The sequence below is a fragment of the Anabrus simplex genome, chromosome 4, assembly GCF_040414725.1.
Source record: "Anabrus simplex isolate iqAnaSimp1 chromosome 4, ASM4041472v1, whole genome shotgun sequence".
NCBI classification, from domain to species: domain Eukaryota; kingdom Metazoa; phylum Arthropoda; class Insecta; order Orthoptera; family Tettigoniidae; genus Anabrus; species Anabrus simplex.
The window spans coordinates 289,232,749-289,254,808 of NC_090268.1; the positions used below are offsets into that span (position 1 = coordinate 289,232,749).

The following is a 22,060-nucleotide window of genomic DNA, read 5'->3' on the forward strand; positions in this document are numbered from 1 at the left end:
GAGAAACGATAATACAAGTCCCACAGAAGTACGAATCAAGTTCAGAATAAATATACTCGTAAATCAGCTGATATGCAAAGAGATACGCTTATAGAAGCTATAAAACATCAATTATAATAACAGAATAATCGATACGATTCCATAGAGAAATAAAATCCATTAATCGGTCAAAGAACCATGGAGCAATAGCAGAAATGCATCGTCACATTTGTCCATCATAGTTCAAGAGAATAAATATATCGCAAGCAATATATTTAATCCGTACTGGGGGAATAAAATGTACCCGATGCATTTATTGGACGTATTAAAAATGGCGCCTACGGAAGGTAGAGGCCAGCCTAGGCAAAAAAATGTGTAATAGGGTATCGACATTGATGTATGCTAGAAGGCCATGACTAACTTAAACCTACCAATATGAAGGCGGTGTACAATGGTGTAGAATCGATAGAATTGTTTTTTAAAAAATAAGAAGGATCAAAAAGATTATTATAAAAACTGTCTTAAAAAATTGACGTGGTAAGGACAAGATATCCCGAACATCGCTCTCAAAAATAAGCATTTTCAATATCTAACGTGAAATTTTAAGCTGAGAGGACGGAAATATTGAACGAAACGAAGAGATAAACGTTGAAATACCGTTAAGAGGGAATAAAAATCCAGAAGCTTTGAAAAGTCCATCCAAATACTTAGACGCAAAGTCGTTTGGAAACAAGAAGTTGATTGAGACGTGAGAGCTCGAGGTTGAGCTATATTAAGTGGAGAATAATCACAAGGACAACCTAAATAAAGAAGCAATCACTATAAAAAATATATCTATAATACGCAGAACCATGATGAATTCATATTTTCCAGAATCGACGCATATTGTCTACTGTGTTCCTGAACAGATGATGGCTTGCTAAATCGGCATAGACCAACCTGGAGGGAGATGTCATCCTGGCTGTTAAAACCACCCGACCCGTGTGGAGGAGGTCACTCTACCTGAGATACCAGTGGTGGAGATCCTGCCCAGTTCCCGATCCAAGGCCTGCGACCAGACCGAAGAGCAACTAAGGCCCGAGATATTGAATGGCGAGCTAAGTAATAGTATTAAGTAGTATAATTTCTTATGTAGAGTATTACCAGTATATGCAATAGATCTGAATAGCCTAAGCGTGAGATAATTAAGTGTGCAGTGAATATAAGAAAGTGCAGTGTGAAATATTTAAGACGATATCTTGTTACAGAATGGTAACGTGTTTACTACATTATTTTATCCAAGGATGAAGGAATACGATTTAAAAATGTGACATAGTGTAACAGCTGTTTTCAAAGAATCCCGGTTAGTTAGAAAGATCCATGAATGATATAATACCAATCAAACCCACTTACGTCACAGAGGGATGCATGTTTGAATTGGTTAAGTTAAATTACCATACTCTTTGCTGTGTGAATATATTGAAAGAATAGATACTGAATTTGGGGTTATATGTTGAATTGTATGACAAAAATGCGTTTTGAGGAACGAATTCTGCGCTATTGAAGAGATACGTATCGTTGTGTTTAATTAATATTGGAGGTTAAACGCGGTAGTTATAGATGTTAAATGAATTAAATATGGGTTGAATTGAGGTTAATAATGAGATAATGGAAGTGTATATGGTATTTTAAATGATATTGCGCAGTTTAACAGGGAGTAAAACGTATATGATTTATATAATGTGCGAGGTAGGAGCACATGTAAAGCGACTACGGAATATAAGTATGCCCCAGGAAGGAACTATAGCAAGGTATGGACAATAAAATTACGCACATTTTAATGAAGTGTGAAAGTGGTTTGACAGTAATAACAACCGGTGATGGGTAAATGAATACATGATTGTATCATATTCTGAATGAATGGTAATTGCTTGGAAGATCAAACTTGTATGCAACTAGTATGATAATGTAGTGCTGAAATATCTTTGTGTAGGCATTTGCACATCTATATATGAAAAATGCTTATTGGCTGTGTATATTGAACTGGAATACGTTACATAAGAAATTATCTAGCTAGAGTAGGGAAATTATTTGAGATTTACGTAAGATATCATTGATGTTTTGTTAATCTGAAATATTATTAGAGCGAATACTTAGTTAGGAGCCGTAATTTAAGTGGCAATCGGACCGTGAAACTTAGTGCGTCATTCAATATTTCATTTTCTTCACTGTAGTCTGCACCAACGAACTCAGATAATTTTCAATGTAACTTAGGTCACTGATATTTGTATTCAGGACACTTTATTCAAATTCAGTTCATTTCCGCGATAACTTGAACAATGTTATGGTTGTATTTTTGATGAGGGTATATAATTAACACCGTGAGTGTTGGAATAACTTATTCATATACCGAATTTTGACCGTGGTTTGAAGACTTTGATGTAATATATACTTAAGTGACCAAATGTAAATTTTAATAGGAAGATGAAACAAAGCAACAATTCATTTCAGGAATACGCGACCCAGTATGTTAAGATATGTAAACTTAGTTTAGGAGTAAGGCAGCGCTGACCTAGAATATTTGATTCAGTAATTAAAATATTTATTTATTAGGTTGATAATTGGAAGATTATGAGCAATATTTGACATTAACCATTTCTTTCGCGAATCTTGATAGTTTAATAAATGTGTTTCTTGATTAATTTTTATAGAATGGAATGAGTTTTCATTTATAATGGTAGTCAGTAGTTGTACTTAGTGAGTAAAGTTCTCATTATGCGGATATGTTTTTTCTTGAAAGGTTGACTGAAGTTTACGTTCACAAAATCTACTACTGAGCGTTGAATTACGTAATTCTGAACCGCGTATGATACCGTTACTTTCTCTTTGAACACACGTTAAACCAAAACATAGAAAAATTAACCATTTTCTGGAGGCATGAATACCCTGAGATATATAACTGACTAGTTGGGAAATACTGTGGTTACCCTGACCCGCAGGGTGCATTATTGAAAGGAAATATTTTAATATCACAGTGGGCTAGTGCATTATTTCGTCAGCCAGGGCGAAAGTTTTAACATTTCAATATCTCCGTGAGGAGAGCTGCCTAGAACAGGTTTTCCCGACCCGATCAGCGAGCGAGGGTGCGCTGGGATTTTTTTGTCATGTCTTCTACAGCCAGCTGAGTGCCACGTGACGACAGCGGGATTACCAAGGTCGATCGATCAATATTATCAAGGCCGCCGCATGACTAACTGTTCTCCAATGAAATTGTAACACCTGCTGGATCGCAAGATTTCGACCAATCACGAGCGATACGAGGACACACCTTCGTCTCAAGATAATTAAATAGTGGTACTTTCTGTGGGATTTCACACTCTTCTTCTTATGCTGGTCCTGACTGCTACAATCTGATATTTGTTCTGCTTCTGGGGAAATTTACTCCGTAGAACTTTGAAAATTCAGCAGTTCAGATTAATTTCAACTCTACGAAATACAGAAGATTTTTAAGAGTTAGGTATTCATATCTGACCTAACTCATCGCGTGTGTGTCCTGAACAATATTTAAGACTGATTTATTAGTTTCAGCTCATTTCACGAGGAAGACGGAAGAGGAAGACTGCCAGCGGTTCGTGAAATTTTCAAGATGCAAGCACACCTGTATGAAGGAGTCCACTGCTATTCCATGCTTGTCCTCACTCCTGCCACGATTTACTAAACATGTGAGGCGTCTTCAGCCATGGAGAAGGACGGAGTTCGATGGTAGGGTGACCCGACCTATTTCCTTGGTCATCCGCTGAAATCCAGATTCAACATCCACATGAGTACCATGTTTAATTTTATTTCTGTACATCTTTGTAAAATTAGTGTAGACGTAGTCCTTATTTATTGATTGCAGTAAATTCTCATAGTTTAAATAGCTAGAATTTTCATTCCTTCTTTCTTTGGTGGAAGGTACTTTGTGATTGAGCGTGAATGTGTACTTGGGCTCTATTAGTTAGTCAGATTGGTGTGAATGTCATCGAAACTTGTCTTGACTGTCCCGATTCAGCATAGGAGTGTGATAAAATTAATTGACCCCTCCGATAATAATAATAATTTAATTTATTAATTAATTTAAAATTAATTTGGAGTCATACGGGACAGAATATCGACACATTTCACTACATTAGGATTTTCCTTGATGATTTTGAGATCTTTTATGGAACTTAAAATATGTTAGTCGTCTATAAAATTTATTGTACTTCAGCCTACGTGAATATGACCACGTGCGGGTAATAATAATAATAATAATAATAATAATAATAATAATAATAATAATAATAATAATAATAATTGAATATCATTACGGTTTAAAATGTGAGATAAGGTCATGAGTATAATTATTGTTTGAACTCGTATGGCATTAATGTGTGCTCAGATTGAGTGAATGTGGGCCTGGAATACGGCTGTATCTTGACAGATCACTTGTTGCATTTACTGTGTTATTGTTATAATTTTGGACTTAGAAATGGATTAGAGATTTTGTGATTATTTTTGTGAGTCCATTAATTGAGTCAATTAGGAAGAGAATATGTCGTTGGACATAGGTTCTTCAAGCAGAGCACGTATTAAACGAGAGCCATAACATATTAGAAGAATAAAAATAGTGGCGTAACTCATTGACCGCAGACGCGTTTATTTATTTGACCTGTGTATTAGGCATTTTTGAAAAATAATTTTATTGATGATTTTTATCTCTAACATTCCCTGGAACATCGTTGTGAATTCAGTTTCATTGTTGAAGTGATAATCTTGATACCATCACCTCTCAATCTATCGCAAGGGTATTCATTAGCTGATACTGTCATCTGAAATTTTTCCCTGACTTTGACTAAAAATTTAAAATAAAAATCAAGGGCTAGAATTCGCTAAAATATTTCTTAATGTTACCGTGTACCCGAGCGTGAGTGTGGAATGAATGATTTGTTGATATTTTGTGACTGTGATATTTTTCATGGTGATTATTTGTCGTGATCTCTTGTTCGCTGTATGCGTATTTTGTCCAATTTTGTGTTATTTTGGGATGAGCATATTTTTCTCGTTTATGAACCTTTAGTGAATTTTATCGGGAATTTAGATAGATTAGGGTCTTGTGCTTTAAAGAAAAATGAATAAGCAAGGACCATGTCCATGGATCGAATTCAATGATTAAGAACTGTTAACCTTACATGTTGTAAAAGTTAGAGTAAACGAAGAGAACGTTGTGAATGACGCTGTGTCAATTTACGGAAATTACTGAGGAAAACTTTAAGAAATAATTGTAGGAATGTTTCAATTTATTTATGTATAATTTTAAAAAAGTTGATTAGAAGATGATTTCACCAATTAAAAATTTTATGTGAATTTTTCAGTTAAAGTGAGGAGATAATAATTAAGTTATTTATGGCAAATAATGGCCGATGTAATTATTTAATTTAAAAATAATTTTTTTCGTGAAATTGAGAAAGGCTTTCTCAAAAATTAATTTGGTTATTTTATAAAATCAAGTAGGCTAATTTGTATTCGTGTATTTGCAGAGTCGTATTTTCTGGGGCCGAATTCCCAAGTAGTTCAGAAACTGGCCGAGAAGATCTCTTTGAAATTTCAAGATTTTGTTATAAATTTTCTTATATGTGGAGAGTGCTTAGTTTTTAATAAATGTTAAAACCTATTTTTAGTGTTCCTCTTATTTGTTGCTAGTCCTTAAGCTACCCCTGCCCTTAAAATTTCTGCACAGCCAGTAAGCGAACGGTCTACCACTGAGACTCTCGCTCACCGGCTGAGCTGCCCGGCAAGAAGGGGGCAACATGGATTTTCACAAAACTGTGGGAATGTCACCTACATAAAAATAGAGATATCACAAAAATTTCATTCATATACAATTAATAGTTTTTCCAAAAGAAAATTTTGAATTTTTTAATTCCATTTTTTAAATGAAATTTAATTAACATGTTAATGTAAATTTGTAATTAGGTAGATAATACTTCTTTTAAAAGCACTACCCATCAATTTTTCTGTACATAATTTATATAAGTAGATATATCACACTAAAGTTTGTGTAATTTTTACATTCTAAAATTTTGGACTTAAAAATCTCTACTACTTGAAAAAATTCCATATGCAGGTTTCTTAATATAGCTGTGATACATATACCACACAAATTTTGTTACAATTGGCTGAATATTATGGGAGAAAAATGGGTTTTTAAGTGTAAAAATTACAATTGGCAGGAAAATTAAAGCAAAGTTCAAGTGACGTTTTCTTCCTGATTCATTACCTAAAAGTCACCAGAACCGTATGTTTTTCCTTCCCTTCCTTTCTTAGCAGCTTCTGTATGAATACTGGTAACTCTGGAAACTTGTCTCTTCTTCTTCTCCTTCTCCAAAGAACCTATCTGTGTCGGTGCGACATAAAGCAAAAAAATAAAATAATTATTTCTACAATTGAAAGCAATTGTCAAGGATACACTTGTACAGTAGTCCATAGAGAATATGTCCTAATGAATATATATATTTTTTTCATGAACTTCTTAAGAAAATAATATTCATTAGGACATATTCTCTATGGACTATTGTACAAGTATTTCCTTGACAACTGCTTTCAATTGTAGAAAGAATTTATATATCTTCTCTTGAGTATTTTGTTTTTAATGTTGTCATCTAATCTTCTTATGTTAATTTTAAGGACACTTCCTCTCAAGCAATGATACTTTGTCAATATATGAATTTTTCATCTAAACAGTGTTATGTGGCTGAAGATGTTAATAATATACTGTAACAGGAACGCCCGTACTTCAGTTTATCGGAGAGCATGAGGAACGACAAGGCGTGTACGGCCCATGCTAAGAGAGTAAGAGAGAAGGGTAGTGAAAGAAAAATTCATGATTAAGTGGATCCTTCAGTTTATTCAATAAATAGGCAAATAATTATGTCACCTTTTATAGCTGAATTGTAGATTTGTCCCTGAGAGCGTAAAGAGGACGTTGTCCCGCGGCGGCTGCGTCGTCTTGCGGTCGGCGTCGGCGTTGTCTTCCGTCGTTGGTGTTTGTATTAGTGTTGATGACTCGAACCAGAGGCAGGAACGGGGAAATGTGGAGCTTCCACATTTGACGTCATGGGGTACTGGTGTGACACTTCCCTATGGCGAAGCACGCCGAAATAGTTCCCACAGTAGCAAGGATAAAGTTAGAGTCGCAGTTCGTATTGGGAATAATACGCAAATGAAACAATCTAGAACCTTCCGAGGTGCGGTGATCAAGCACTTCATAAAGAAAATTAAATTTATCGAGTACAGTCTCTGCACTGTACTCCACCAGCATAATACATTTGTTGAAATAAATGATAGTCCAAATTCCCGTGCGTCGTAATTTTCAGATTAACACTGGCACTTAAGATCATAATGCAACACAGTTCAACGGATAGACATAGTCTTTAAATGAAATTGGGGCTGGCTAGAAATACTACCGCTGCTTTCACACAGTCTTTGAACGAAATTAATGCTGGCACAGTTAATGCAAGAACACAGTCTTTAAATGAATTCAAGCTGGCGAGAACACAGTCTTTAAACGAATTCAAAGCTGACACAATTAATGCAAGAACACAGTCTTTAAACGAATTCAAAGCTGGCACAGTTTATGTGAGAACACAGTCTTTAAATGAATTCAAGCAGGCGAGAACACAGTCTTTAAACGAATTCAAAGCTGACACAATTAATGCAAGAACACAGTCTTTAAACGAATCCAAAGCTGGCACAGTTTATGCAAGAACACAGTCTTTAAACGAATCCAAAGCTGACACAATTAATGCAAGAACACAGTCTTTAAACGAATTCAAATATACAGCCGGATCGAGAGACGAATTATGTCGCGACGGCTTACTTGCACACGCTCGCTGACTCACGGCTTACTGCCGACTCACTCCACTCTCTGCCTTCAGCACACTGCCGTCGCATACCGCGCACTCCCTCTGCTTTACTGCAGGCTCTCTGCTTACATTCTGCCTTACCCCAGGCTGGCGACTCGCTTATATTTCGTTCATGCAGCAATGGAACACGAAGGAACCTTCTGCGTGACGTCGCTTGTCCTTGGCCGGTGTTCTAGAAAGTCGCGAACTTGCTCGCAGTTTCCACTATGCCTGTGCGCTCGGCGCAAGCTTACGGTCGGGTATTAGCGAGCTCCACTTAATAAAAGAATGAAACGTGAATGCTCGTAGGGCGTTACCGTTTCATCTCCCCCCCTGCTCGGGAAAAAGAAAATTGCTGGGCGATTTTCTTTTGCTCACCTCCTAGTAAAGTATTTCAAAAACTTCAACAGTCTTCTCACTATAGCCAGAGGATTAATGTAAAGTGTGACGCATTTTGATATGATTCCATCATTCTCCATCTGTTTAATGATGACCCGTGCTTCTTCCAAGTACTTCATGGGTATCGGATAAGGCCGTTTCTTATAAGGTGATGTGTCAGTAACATCTAAGTGGTGCTTGAAACCCTTAATGACTCCAGGTTTCTCGGAAAATACATCTGGAAACTTCTTGAAAAGCTCTTGGATTGCCTTTATTACTTCATCATCGTAATCTGGGCTTTCAGCTACATTGGCGTAAAGCGTGAAGTTGTAGTGGTCCTCGTTAAACTCATCATCGATAATGGACGCCATCTGGTCCTCTACGGGTCCCACTTCCTCGGGTCGCCCCTCTTCGTGGACGCTTTCTTCGACAGGCGGAGCCTCGCTCATCTTGCCTTCTACTATGCCCACCGGGGTCTCACATTCCGGATTCTTCACGTCATTATAAGTAACCAACTGTAGCCCTACAGATTCGACGTGGAAAAATTTAATCACATTAGCGGGATAATCAATGATTCCCCCATGTTGAATGAGAAAGTCTGATCCAAGAATTAAGTCAAATTTCATTTGTGTCAAAATCAAAAATAGATGTTGGAACTTAACACCACCAATTTCTAACTCAAGAAACGCTTGGAATTTGCATTTAATAGCTTTGTCAGGAACTATGCCTTTAACCTTAACTTGAGCAACCGGCAAGATGGAGATGTAGGTCGTCTCCTGCGCCACATCTATTAATTTCTGCGAAATTAGTGAGGCTTGCGATCCCGAGTCTACTAGAGAGTGGACAATCATATTGCCTAACTTAATGATAATGATCGGTAAGCCGCGTTGTATCTGAGGCTGTCGTGGTGTTGAATCCTCATATAGTAAATCTGCATCCTCTAAATACCAATGGTTAATAAGTGCGCTACATACTACTTCTCCTCCCTCCGGGTTTTCAGGCAGTCTCTTTATTGCTTCGACAAAGTTTTTTTTTTTTGTACCCGTAGCTCTTGGATCCATTTCCGTTCTCTCATTTCTTCTCTGTATCTCCGCCTGGTATTCCAAAGAAGCTGCTCCAGGTAAGCCCTCTTCCCTGTTCTTATTCCTTACATATTCCGTAGTCTCTCTCCAACGTTTCTCTAATTCTTCCCGCTGGGAGTTCCTATTATCATTGGGTTGGTTAGCTGCCTGCCTCCATGAAGGTCCAGGTTGAAACTTAGCCCTCCCTTCGTAGGGGCGATTCCTAGATCTTCTATACCGAAACGGAATATCTCGGCGAGTTTCTCTTTCTTCTCGCGGTTCTGAATTTACTTGAACCGGAGTCTTCATTTCCGTAAAGTTGGTTGTAGTTTCTTTGGTTCGACCTGCTTTTGCTGCGCTCTGAGTGTGCGCAGTATCGAGTTTCCTCAGGACATCATCGAGCTGCTCCAAGTCCTGGACGTTTGCTGCCACCAATATTTCCTGAACATTTGGTGGAAATTGCAGCGTTATGACCTGAATAAGTTCTTGCTCCGGTAAAGGAGGATCGAAAAACTGCATCTTTTTAAGCTGAGATATAAGATAATCCGAATATCGCGAGGAATTAACGGACGTGTTATACTTTCTAGAGTATAATTGAAGTTTTATCAGGTGCTGAGCCTCAGCACTCCAAAATCGTCTAAGTAAGGCTTCCTTAAACTCTTCGTAAGTGTTAATGCTGAATTTAAAAGCGGTAAACCACATTAACGCCTTGCCTTCTAACAATCGAGACGCTATTCGTAAACGACGGTCGGTCTTAACGTGATTTTCTTGAAAGAACTCTTCGAGGTTGAGGAGAAACTCCTTAGCAGTATACTCCTCTTTCCCCGAAAATTTGGCTGGTTTTTCCTCAGTTATTTTAAAAATTGTGGAAACATTCATGGATTCTCCACTAGTGTTGTGAAGGCTAGATGATGAAACATCCTGTTCGATTTGCGATACTTTGCTGTTGAGAGCTTCTATACCCCCTTGGAGTTCAAGTTTTAGGGTCACAATTTTCCCCTGTACGGAATTCTCAATTTCCTTGACCTCCTTCTCTATGTCGGTCTTGACTTCTGCTACATCGCGACAGATACGAGTAATCTGCGTGTGAGCATTATCTAACTGAGTCTTGACACGTTTGTCGGCCTCCTCTTGCTGACTTTTCAGAAGAGTAATTTCGTTTCCCAACTTCACGAAATTATTTTTAACAGATTCATGAAGTTTGTCTTGAATAGACGCGATTTTAGTTTGCGCAAGAGATAATTGAGCATGGGATTCTTGAAATTCTTCCTTTAAGCTTTCTACTTCTTTAAGGACTTCCTGAGAAGAAGACGGGAAAGCGAGTTTTAAGTCCTCCGCCACTTGTGATTTTATATCTTGCTTAATGGTTTCTAAGTCACGTGTTAATCTTTCATTTATTTCCGTAAACTTAGAATCCATTCTTTTGTTAGATTCTTTAAATCGTTTTTCAATTTCGGCACCTGCACTATTGAGCCTACGTTCCAAATTATTATTAACTTCTGCAAACTTTTGATCAACAGATTCTGTCAATTTTACAATGTTGGCATCATTAGCCTCCCTTAGTTGAGTGATACTACGATTAGTTACTTCATTAGCCTCCCTTAGTTGAGTGATATTACGATTAGTTACTTCATTAGACTCCTTAAGTTGACCTATACTAGCCTTAGTGGCTTCCATACGACTTTCCAAGGCCGCGTTAGATTCTTTAAGTTGAGCTCCTAAAGTGTTATTAGATTCAGCAATCCTACGCCCGAGATTAGTGTTACTTTCCGTAATCCTGTCATTTAGACTGATTTTTAAAGCCTCAATGGCAGCTAGTATGTTTTCCATATTAATGTAGTTATTTTCACAAAATGCAGAAAATACAATCATTCACTTCATACGTAAAATCACCATTATTGTCCAATGGTAAAGTTCAAAATTTCACCAACACAAAATATCAAACACTTGTGCATAAAATTAAATATCACCATTATTGTCCAATGGTAAAGTTCAAAATCTCACCAACACAAAATATCAAACACTTGTGCATAAAATTAAATATCACCATTATTGTCCAATGGTAAAGTTCAATGTTTCACTGACATAAATATCAAAAATTTATATGAGACTGTGCATAAATATTACGCCTGAAATGTTTTACATAACAAGAGAAAAAAAAAAAATCACTTGTGCCATAAACTTAATCAGAGTTCTGTGCCAAAAGTTTAAAAATTCGTCAAAGTCATTGAATTGAACTTCGTAAAATTTTAACACATTCACTGAACTGGAATTAACGTACGTACTATGCACTTTTATTTGAATTGGTAAGTTAAGATATCACTGATTTCAAAGTTAATTTTTATCACTTTACTCTCTTTAATCTGGCCCCAACGTCACGGGTGCCACTATTCACTACCTTCTCTCTGTAACAGGAACGCCCGTACTTCAGTTTATCGGAGAGCATGAGGAACGACAAGGCGTGTACGGCCCATGCTAAGAGAGTAAGAGAGAAGGGTAGTGAAAGAAAAATTCATGATTAAGTAGATCCTTCAGTTTATTCAATAAATAGGCAAATAATTATGTCACCTTTTATAGCTGAATTGTAGATTTGTCCCTGAGAGCGTAAAGAGGACGTTGTCCCGCGGCGGCTGCGTCGTCTTGCGGTCGGCGTCGGCGTTGTCTTCCGTCGTTGGTGTTTGTATTAGTGTTGATGACTCGAACCAGAGGCAGGAACGGGGAAATGTGGAGCTTCCACATTTGACGTCATGGGGTACTGGTGTGACACTTCCCTATGGCGAAGCACGCCGAAATAGTTCCCACAGTAGCAAGGATAAAGTTAGAGTCGCAGTTCGTATTGGGAATAATACGCAAATGAAACAATCTAGAACCTTCCGAGGTGCGGTGATCAAGCACTTCATAAAGAAAATTAAATTTATCGAGTACAGTCTCTGCACTGTACTCCACCAGCATAATACATTTGTTGAAATAAATGATAGTCCAAATTCCCGTGCGTCGTAATTTTCAGATTAACACTGGCACTTAAGATCATAATGCAACACAGTTCAACGGATAGACATAGTCTTTAAATGAAATTGGGGCTGGCTAGAAATACTACCGCTGCTTTCACACAGTCTTTGAACGAAATTAATGCTGGCACAGTTAATGCAAGAACACAGTCTTTAAATGAATTCAAGCTGGCGAGAACACAGTCTTTAAACGAATTCAAAGCTGACACAATTAATGCAAGAACACAGTCTTTAAACGAATTCAAAGCTGGCACAGTTTATGTGAGAACACAGTCTTTAAATGAATTCAAGCAGGCGAGAACACAGTCTTTAAACGAATTCAAAGCTGACACAATTAATGCAAGAACACAGTCTTTAAACGAATCCAAAGCTGGCACAGTTTATGCAAGAACACAGTCTTTAAACGAATCCAAAGCTGACACAATTAATGCAAGAACACAGTCTTTAAACGAATTCAAATATACAGCCGGATCGAGAGACGAATTATGTCGCGACGGCTTACTTGCACACGCTCGCTGACTCACGGCTTACTGCCGACTCACTCCACTCTCTGCCTTCAGCACACTGCCGTCGCATACCGCGCACTCCCTCTGCTTTACTGCAGGCTCTCTGCTTACATTCTGCCTTACCCCAGGCTGGCGACTCGCTTATATTTCGTTCATGCAGCAATGGAACACGAAGGAACCTTCTGCGTGACGTCGCTTGTCCTTGGCCGGTGTTCTAGAAAGTCGCGAACTTGCTCGCAGTTTCCACTATGCCTGTGCGCTCGGCGCAAGCTTACGGTCGGGTATTAGCGAGCTCCACTTAATAAAAGAATGAAACGTGAATGCTCGTAGGGCGTTACCGTTTCAATACGAAACATGTACCACTTTTAACCAATAAGTTGCCTTAAGCAATCAATGTATCGGCAAGGTGGAAAATAAAAATACTTACTTGTGAATCTGTTAAAGTGCGATACGGACCATGAAGTTGATTTTATGTAATCACCTTATAATGTCGATGAGAGAGCTCGCTAGTGGACATAGCGAGGAAACGATACCGAAGATGACTGATCGCATGTAATATAATCGCTGGGTGCATAAATATCGATAACAGAAAAAAAAGTACAGGCTTAATCACTTGTAATAACAGATGCGTCAGTGATAGGGCTCTCACTGTAATCAAAGGATAATACAGTATTTAATATAGGAATTTCAAAGGGCCAGACAAAAACTGTCGTTATAACGGTGTTCTCGTTATATGCCGTACTCGCTATAGTGGACTTCTACTGTATGCATATTTCATTTATGTGATGTTTAGCCAAATTGTTGATGGTTTTAATTCATTCCCACATATTCCGTTTTCCTGTGTTGTATGTTTTTTTTTTTTTTGTGGTCTCTCCAAAAATGGAGAATCAAGGTTCCATTGTAGTTATGAGGTCATATTTCCTTCCTAATATCTTTAGGTAAATTACAATATGATCATACAGAGGATTTTTGTGCTCTAGGATGTCATTCAATTTTTTTATTTATTGACAAGTTTGTCCAAATAAATGTGAATATTTTCAAATTTATTCATTAGTTTACCTTTTGTTCATTCTTTTTATGATAGTAAGATCTTGTTCAATATTAATAAAAACAAGACCTGTTGTGGCCATATGGGGTCCTATTGCTGAGAATCTATTGTGTCTTTCAGCATTGACATGCTCCTGGTATCTGATTGTAAAACTGCGCCTGGATTGTCCTACATAGGATATTTTGCACTGTGAGCATGTCAACCTGTAAATCCCTGAACTGAGGAATTTTCCTTTCTTGGGAAGGTTCACTGAGTTATGATTTAAAATTCTGTGCTTTTTGTTGTTATTACTTGAGAATGCTATTTTATAGCTATGTTTGCAGAACAGATGTTTTACTGCATGGATGCTGGGGTGACTGTAAGTAAACTTCACATATTTTTCAACCTTTTTAGTTTCTGCAACTGAGTTTGTTTGCTGTTTATTTGTAAATTTATTAATTACTTTATTTATGCCATTCAAATGGAAACCATTGTATATAGCTTGTTTACGGATGAATCGAGTTCTTTTTATAGCTCAGGTTTAGAAAGGGGGATGATAAATACGCTATTAATGAGACTGAAGTAGGCCGATCTTTCTTGTGCCTCTGAGTACACGGAACGTTTTATGATAGTATTTAACTCAAATGTGAGTTTCCTGTAAGCAAGAAAGAAATTGCTTCTCCTTCAACCCTTAAGATTCTCCTATGGAATGCCAACACATATGTGGTTATAATTCTCATCAACACAAGCATAATATAACTAAAATTAAAAAAAAAAAAAAAAAAAAAAAAAAAAAAAAAAAAAAATCAAACAAGATCCAGTGTCATAAGAAGATAACAACTCATCACATTCCCAGAACATCAGAGACTCATGCTAACATAAGGACTACTTAACTTTTAAATTAATAATGAATATGTCATCAAAAGTATTTTAGCCATAAGCCATTTTAACTTTAAAAAAATTTAAACTGAAGTTTGATAGTTTTGCCCCTCCTTTTCCATAACACATTCCTTTTGTTTGAGCTAAGTTAATTACTGTTAAGGTTTTTCAAAATGTCCTTTTAGGATTAAGAAGAGATGAATATGTCCTTATTTCTTGTAATTACTGCACCTAAACAAGACATAGCTGATGATATCTAATCACTAGATGAAATATGTACTACAGTTTTTAGTTTGCCTAAGGCAAAAAAATTGTATCTATTAGGAGGAATCATTGATTTATTTCTCTCAACTGCACTCAGTGTGTCATATGGTATGCAAACTTTTTGAGTGTGAGAGTGACCCAGCAAAGCTTGCAGACGTCAGTACAACAGTAGGTATATCACATCGAGACATTATTAAATGGTATATGTTCTTGGAAAATGGATTCCAAATGCCTCTAACAGGTGAAAAGCTGCGTGATAGAAATAAGGAGGAAGATATTTGACAAGTCATGGCTCACTCACTCCACCGCTTATCAGCAGAGCAGAATACACCATACACAACATGTCAGGGGATTGTTAGACGGTACCTTAAGATGTTCTCATGCCATATTCAGCAAACGCAAGCACTGATGCAGCTGAATTACGGAGTTCGACTCAATTTTGCTATGATGATGTGTGAGGGGCAGGAAGCGAATAATCAATGTTTAAATCGATAGATGTTCATAGATGAAATCACATTTCATGGACAAGTCAACACGCATAACTTGCATTATGAAGTGAATATGTGGTGCGAAATGACCCTTGAAAAAGTCTAGGCCCATTCTTTTTGCGGAGGAGACTGTTCGTGCTGTAAATTACCTTGATATGATCAAACAGTTTATGGTCCCTCAATTACAGGAAGATGGGATACTGGACACCATTATCTATCAATAGGACGGCGCTCCACCGCATTGAGCTCTCATAATGCGGGAACAATTAAATCAGATATTCAATGATTGCTGATGCAGAAGTGGTGGACCTATCACATAGCCTCCTAATAGCCCATAAATCAGATATTCAATGATTGCTGATGCAGAAGTGGTGGACCTATCACATAGCCTCCTAATAGCCCAGACTACCGAGCTCGATAGCTGCAGTCGCTTAAGTGCGGCCAGTATCCAGTATTCGGGAGATAGTAGGTTTGAACCCCCACTGTCGGCAGCCCTGAAGATGGTTTTCCGTGGTTTCCCATTTTCACACCAGGCAAATGCTGGGGCTGTACCTTAATTAAGGCCACGGCCGCTTCCTTCCCAGTCCCTAGTCCTTTCCTGTCCCATCGTCGCCATCAGACATATCTGTGCCGGTGCGACGTAAAGCCAAAAAAAAAAAAAAAAAAAAAAAGCCCAGACTTAACATCTCCAGATTTTTGTGTGTGGGACTACATCAAATCAACAGTGTAAGCACAAAAGCCACAGAATCAAACTGACCTGCGGAGGAAAATTACAGTGGACTTTCGGCAAATCACTCCGTAAATGCTGTGTGCCACGAGGCGCAACCTGGACTCGAGGTAGGTTCTGTGCTGCATTCGCAATGGCAGATATATTGAATGGTAATTGCTGGGACACAAACTTCAGACTCTCCTATACATGTATATACCACCATTAAGAGACAATAAATTTGAATAGTTTCTTGTATGGGTATAATGTTTTACTTTTCTGGCATCTCAACGATCACCCGGCAATATTCTGTATGGAAATGGTATCTGAAGGACGATCAGCAGAAAGAGAGACACAGCAGCAAGTGTATGATTACCTAATATAAGTAACAATTCCTGAGCACGACCTAAGGCAAATACTGGAATAAGACACCTTCCTCCACGGTTGACAATGTCATGCACCAAGGCAGTGAAGCGGCCCTCTCTTTCTTCACGCTTTTCATGAATGTGTGTACCATACGTTGATTCCTGGGAATGAACAGATAAAGCAAAATTTGTATAAAAAGACAATTGATATAAAGCATACAATAACTGTGGATACAACTGTAGATATCAAAACACTTACAGTAATCAGAACATCTGGATGAACATTAGGTATTTCAGCTGCCATCAAATGCCGGTCTTCTTGGCGAGAAAAATCTCCAGTATACAATATCTAGAGAACATGCCAATAACATTATTTTGACAACAGTGGAAATATAATAAAAATAGTTTTTAATTCAGGTAGAGCAGTAATTTTAAAGGAATAAATTAATACTTTTTAATATCCAATCAAATTGCTTACAGACTTACTTACTCTAAGAACAATTGTGTATATAATTGTGATAAATCATAATGCCACTCTAAAGACCTAAACCAATTACTCTAAGAAAATATATATTTTTTTTTTTTGCTAGTGGCTTTACGTCACACTGACACAGATAGGTCTTACATCGACGACGGGATAGAAAAGGCCTAGGAGTTGGAAGGAAGCGGCTGTGGCCTTAATTAAGGTACAGCCCCAGCATTTGCCTGGTGTGAAAATGGGAAAAAATGGAAAGCAATCTTCAGGGCTGCCGACAGTGGGATTCGAAACCACTATCTCCTGGATGCAAGTTCACAGCCACGTGCCTCTAACCGCACGGCCAACTCGCCCGGTGAGAATAGATTAAGAAAAATACAAACTGATTGCAAACTTCATGAAATGGATGATGAAAATTAGTGATTTTTCTATAGTTCTATACATACATATTTAGGGTGGTCCTTATTTTTTCAACTATCATACTATCATATTTCCTTGCCACACCTCCTAGTCTCTTTCCTTTGGTTATAAGAAGAATATTTTAATACCTATTTTTAGAAATCAAAGATGAGGAACCCATACCGCAGCAGATGGGAAGTTGCATCATGTTGTGTTATGATGGCTTATTCCTGCACTTGCGTGTGTTCAACTGGAGGCACTTCCCCTAGATTACACATGTACAATTTAAAGACTACTACTACGACTACTACTACTACTACTACTACTACTACTACTACTACTACTGCTGCTGCTGCTGCAACAACAACAACAACAGCTGTCTACGTTCAGTTGTGTGTCAACTTTCATCCGGAAATGTTGTGGATGTTTATTAATTATAATCTATTAGTTTAATGTGTATTGATAGTTTCGTATACACAACTATAAAGATGGGAATCCTCCACCTAATCAATACTTTACTGATACATAGCTTCTAAATCATATCTACATCACATTAGTATACATGACCAGTTTCGACCCCTATTCAGGTCATCCTCAGCTAATCATAGATTTAATAAGTGCAAGTGCTCCCCTCTTCATACAGTAGTTGTGTTCCACTGGACATGTCAATTGATGTGCCGTTCTTAGCTTGTCGGTATGTGTTGTTCGGGAGCACGACGACAATGGGGCTAACACCACAAAATTGAAATAAGATAGTATTATGATGTTTTAATGTAAATTAAGTAGCATAATAACAAATACTGAATGTGAGTACTCATCAAGATCAATAGCTTACACCAGTGAGCACACTAGAATATTCCGCAAACTACAACTTACCTGCGTAATTAATGAAATGTTTTATTGACACAGATCAAAATGTTTTTAATGTGTGCTATAAGAATGCTATAGAACAATTTTAAGTCATAAGAACATTGCACATCATTATTTTAACAAATCATGTGGCATTTAGGAATAGATTAAATGGAGTTTTAGAGATGCACATTGCAAGTCATATGAACATTGACGACCATTTTAGACCAAGAGAAAAACACCAAAACACATTTTAACACTACAATATTATTATCTGTATTATGTGATATTCATTATTGAATTCAGTGATGCTTTGAATTGTACATTATGTTAATATTAGGTTCTATGATCAGCTGAAGATGACCTGAATAGGGGTCGAAACCGGTCCTGTATACTACAGATATGCTTTAGAAGCTATTATATTGATAAAGTATTGATTAGGTGAAGGATTCCCATCTTTATAATTGTGTATATGATGTTTAATAACTCATGGTGAGTAGTTAAGAAGTAGTGATACAGTTGTTTATTTAGTTTCTGAAGTTTTCTTTTTTCTGCTAGGGGCTTTACGTCGCACCGACACAGATAGGTCTTATGGCGACAATGGGATAGGAAAGCCCTAGGAGTTGGAAGGAAGCGGCCATGGCCTTAATTAAGGTACAGCCCCAGCATTTGCCTGGTGTGAAAATGGGAAACCACAGAAAACCATTTTCAGGGCTGCCGATAGTGGGATTCGAACCTACTATCTCCCGGATGCAAGCTCGCAGCAGTTTCTGAAGTTAAACACCAGATCAGTGTACATAAATTAACAACTAATCGACAAGTTTTGTAAGTCTTGTTTCATAACATACGTGAGATGAAATTGACTAGCAATGAAAGTGCTACTTTAGTCACGCGTGAATACGTAAAATTTTGGGAGAAGGCTAGGATTCCTCATTGTACAGAAAAAAATTATAGACCTTGCAAAAAAGTGCCCATAGAAGGACAAATCTTCATAAAGACGAGAGCGTTTGTTGCAAATCTAAATAATCTCTTTGATGCTGCCAATGCTAATACTTTGAACATGATAAAAATAGAAGATAACTTTTTTTATTACATCAAAGAGAACCTGGCCATATAGGTTATTTTGGAGGGGTTGACCAGAAATTGGCAGTGAAAGAGGAAAGGGGAAGGATTTGAGTTATGAAAGAGGAGAAGAACATGAAGTGAAGATGAAGGGTTTCTGGAGACTACTACTGATTTATCTGACAAATCAAGTGGGGTGAGTGACTCTGATGGCAATCCCATTTTTATAGAACCCTTCAGAGCTCAGCTTCACTTTCTGGTTGTGAAGTAACTGTATATGCAAGGAAGGCAAATTCAGAAAAGGAAAAGAAACATGGAAAAAAGTGTTTTATAACATCATAACAATCAGCCGTTTCAGACAGAAGCCAGTTAAGTCAGAGATATGATGTGTTTGTCCTTGAAGTTGCAGCTGAGGCCTTGGGACATCACTATCACTATCAGCCATATTCAATCGTTTTTACGATGTGGCCTCTTTAAGTCCGAAGCAAGGTAGGTTTTCATGAGGTCTCTCCATCTGGGACGGTCTTGGGCGATGTTCTGCCAATTGATCCCAGTAATCTTCCGGATGTCTTTATCCCATCTGTCCGGTGGTCTTCCCCTTGGTCTGAGATGATCTTTCGGACACCACTCAAGCACAAGCTTTGTCCACCTACCATCAGTTCTCCGAGCAACATGGCCTGCCCACTGCCATTTTAGGGTAAACACCCTTTCTAAAATGTCACTGACCTTTGTGACTGACCTGATGTAATCTGCTCTCTTCCTGTCTTTCTTCGTCAAGTCTAGCATGAACCGTTCCATAGCTCTTTGGATTGGGACATAAAACTGATGAAATAGCACTTAATTGTAGTTCAATTAAAAGATATCAAGAACAATTCAGAAAGAAACATGGAAAAATATTTGTTTAAAGAGAAGAGTCCAACATTTATGACTGTTCACTGGGACAGTAAGCTGGTACTGGTGTTATACATCAGTGATTCAAGAACTGAAAGGCTACCAATTGCCATAACTTATGCAAATCAGGAACAATTAATTGGTGTGTCTGCAGTTAATTCTAGTGGGAAAGAACGGTTACGGGCAGTTTGGAATACCATAAAAGTTTGGGGACTGGACGAGAGAGTTCATATTCTTTGCAGTTACATTACCATATCCAACACAGGTCATTTCAGTGGAGCTGTTACTTTGCTGGAACAGTCAGTAGGAAGAGAGATTATGTTATTCCCTTGCCATCATCACAGGTATGAGCTAGTGTTATGGTGTGCATCTGAAAATGAGTTACACCAAGTGGCAGTTAGTCCAGATGGGCATGAAGATTTACAAGAGGCTTTCAGTGGTGTTGAAATTGAAGAAGCACTTTTTTTTTTTTACTAATACAGTACTACGAAAAGAAGAACACCTGGAAAATGATTACTGTGAACTCATTAAATGGACTTAAATATAAAAGTAAGGCCACTTAGAGCAATGGAGCAATGCAGATGATGTTATTCTGTACAGAGTAATAAATAAGTTACAAGATTGCGAGCAGCTGTAGGGTGACCTCGATAGTGTTATGAGATGTACGGTGGGCAATGGTATGATGATAAACGGGGTTAAAAGTCAGGTTGTGAGTTTCACAAATAGGAAAAGTCCTATCAACACAAATAGGAAAAGTCCTATCAGTTTTAATTACTGCATTGATGGGCTGAAAGTTCCTTTTGGGGATCACTGTAAGTACCTAGGTGTTAATATAAGAAAAGACCTTCATTGGGGTAATCACATAAATATGATTGTTAATAAAGGGTACAGATCTCTGCACATTGTTATGAGGGTATTTAGGGGTTGTAGTAAGGATGTACAGGAGAGGGCATATAAGTCTCTGGTAAGACCCCAACTAGAGTATGGTTCCAGTGTATGGGACCCTCACCAGGATTACTTCATTCAAGAACTGGAAAAAATCCAAAGAAAAGCAGCTTGATTTGTTCTGGGTGATTTCCGACAAAAGAGTAGCGTTACAAAAATGTTGCAAAGTTTGGGCTGGGAAGATTTGGGAGAAAGAAGACGAGCTGCTCGATTAAGTGGTACGTAATACCAATTTAAATGGTCCGTTATTGGACATTATAAATTTTCCAGCTAGCTCATTCTTGGTTGCCAGCGTTTCGCCCTCGTGTGCTAGGGTGGGCTCATCAGTTGGTACCTAGCACACCTACCAATACGCTGGCTAGTGCATACCATGGAGGCCACTGCGTAGGCTAACTGGAGCCACCGGCAGTGCCAATGCACTAAGAGACTTTGTCTCATCACTAAAAATTGATGCCTGCTTGGCCATCAGATGATATAGATGTTGATTCCCATAGGGAATCTGAAATATTTGTCCTGAATGAGCAAATTTATAATACCAATTTAAATGGTCCGTTATTGGACATTATAAATTTTCCAGCTAGCTCATTCTTGGTTGCCAGCGTTTCGCCCTCGTGTGCTAGGGTGGGCTCATCAGTTGGTACCTAGCACACCTACCAATACGCTGGCTAGTGCATACCATGGAGGCCACTGCGTAGGCTAACTGGAGCCACCGGCAGTGCCAATGCACTAAGAGACTTTGTCTCATCACTAAAAATTGATGCCTGCTTGGCCATCAGATGATATAGATGTTGATTCCCATAGGGAATCTGAAATATTTGTCCTGAATGAGCAAATTTATAATACCAATTTAAATGGTCCGTTATTGGACATTATAAAT

The 22,060-nt window shown here is 37.9% G+C and overlaps 1 protein-coding gene across 1 annotated transcript in view; it reads right to left on the minus strand.

The window, feature by feature from the left end:
* Positions 1–22,060, minus strand: part of Cpsf73 (cleavage and polyadenylation specificity factor 73) — a 139,998-nt gene that overhangs the window by 72,844 nt on the left and 45,094 nt on the right. Inside the window, exons 6-7 of the mRNA XM_067145569.2 lie at positions 16,822–16,911; positions 16,574–16,724 (exon numbers count right to left, since the gene is read on the minus strand). Coding sequence (XP_067001670.2) covers positions 16,574–16,724; positions 16,822–16,911 — 241 coding nt within the window. The remainder of the gene's footprint in view (positions 1–16,573; positions 16,725–16,821; positions 16,912–22,060) is intronic.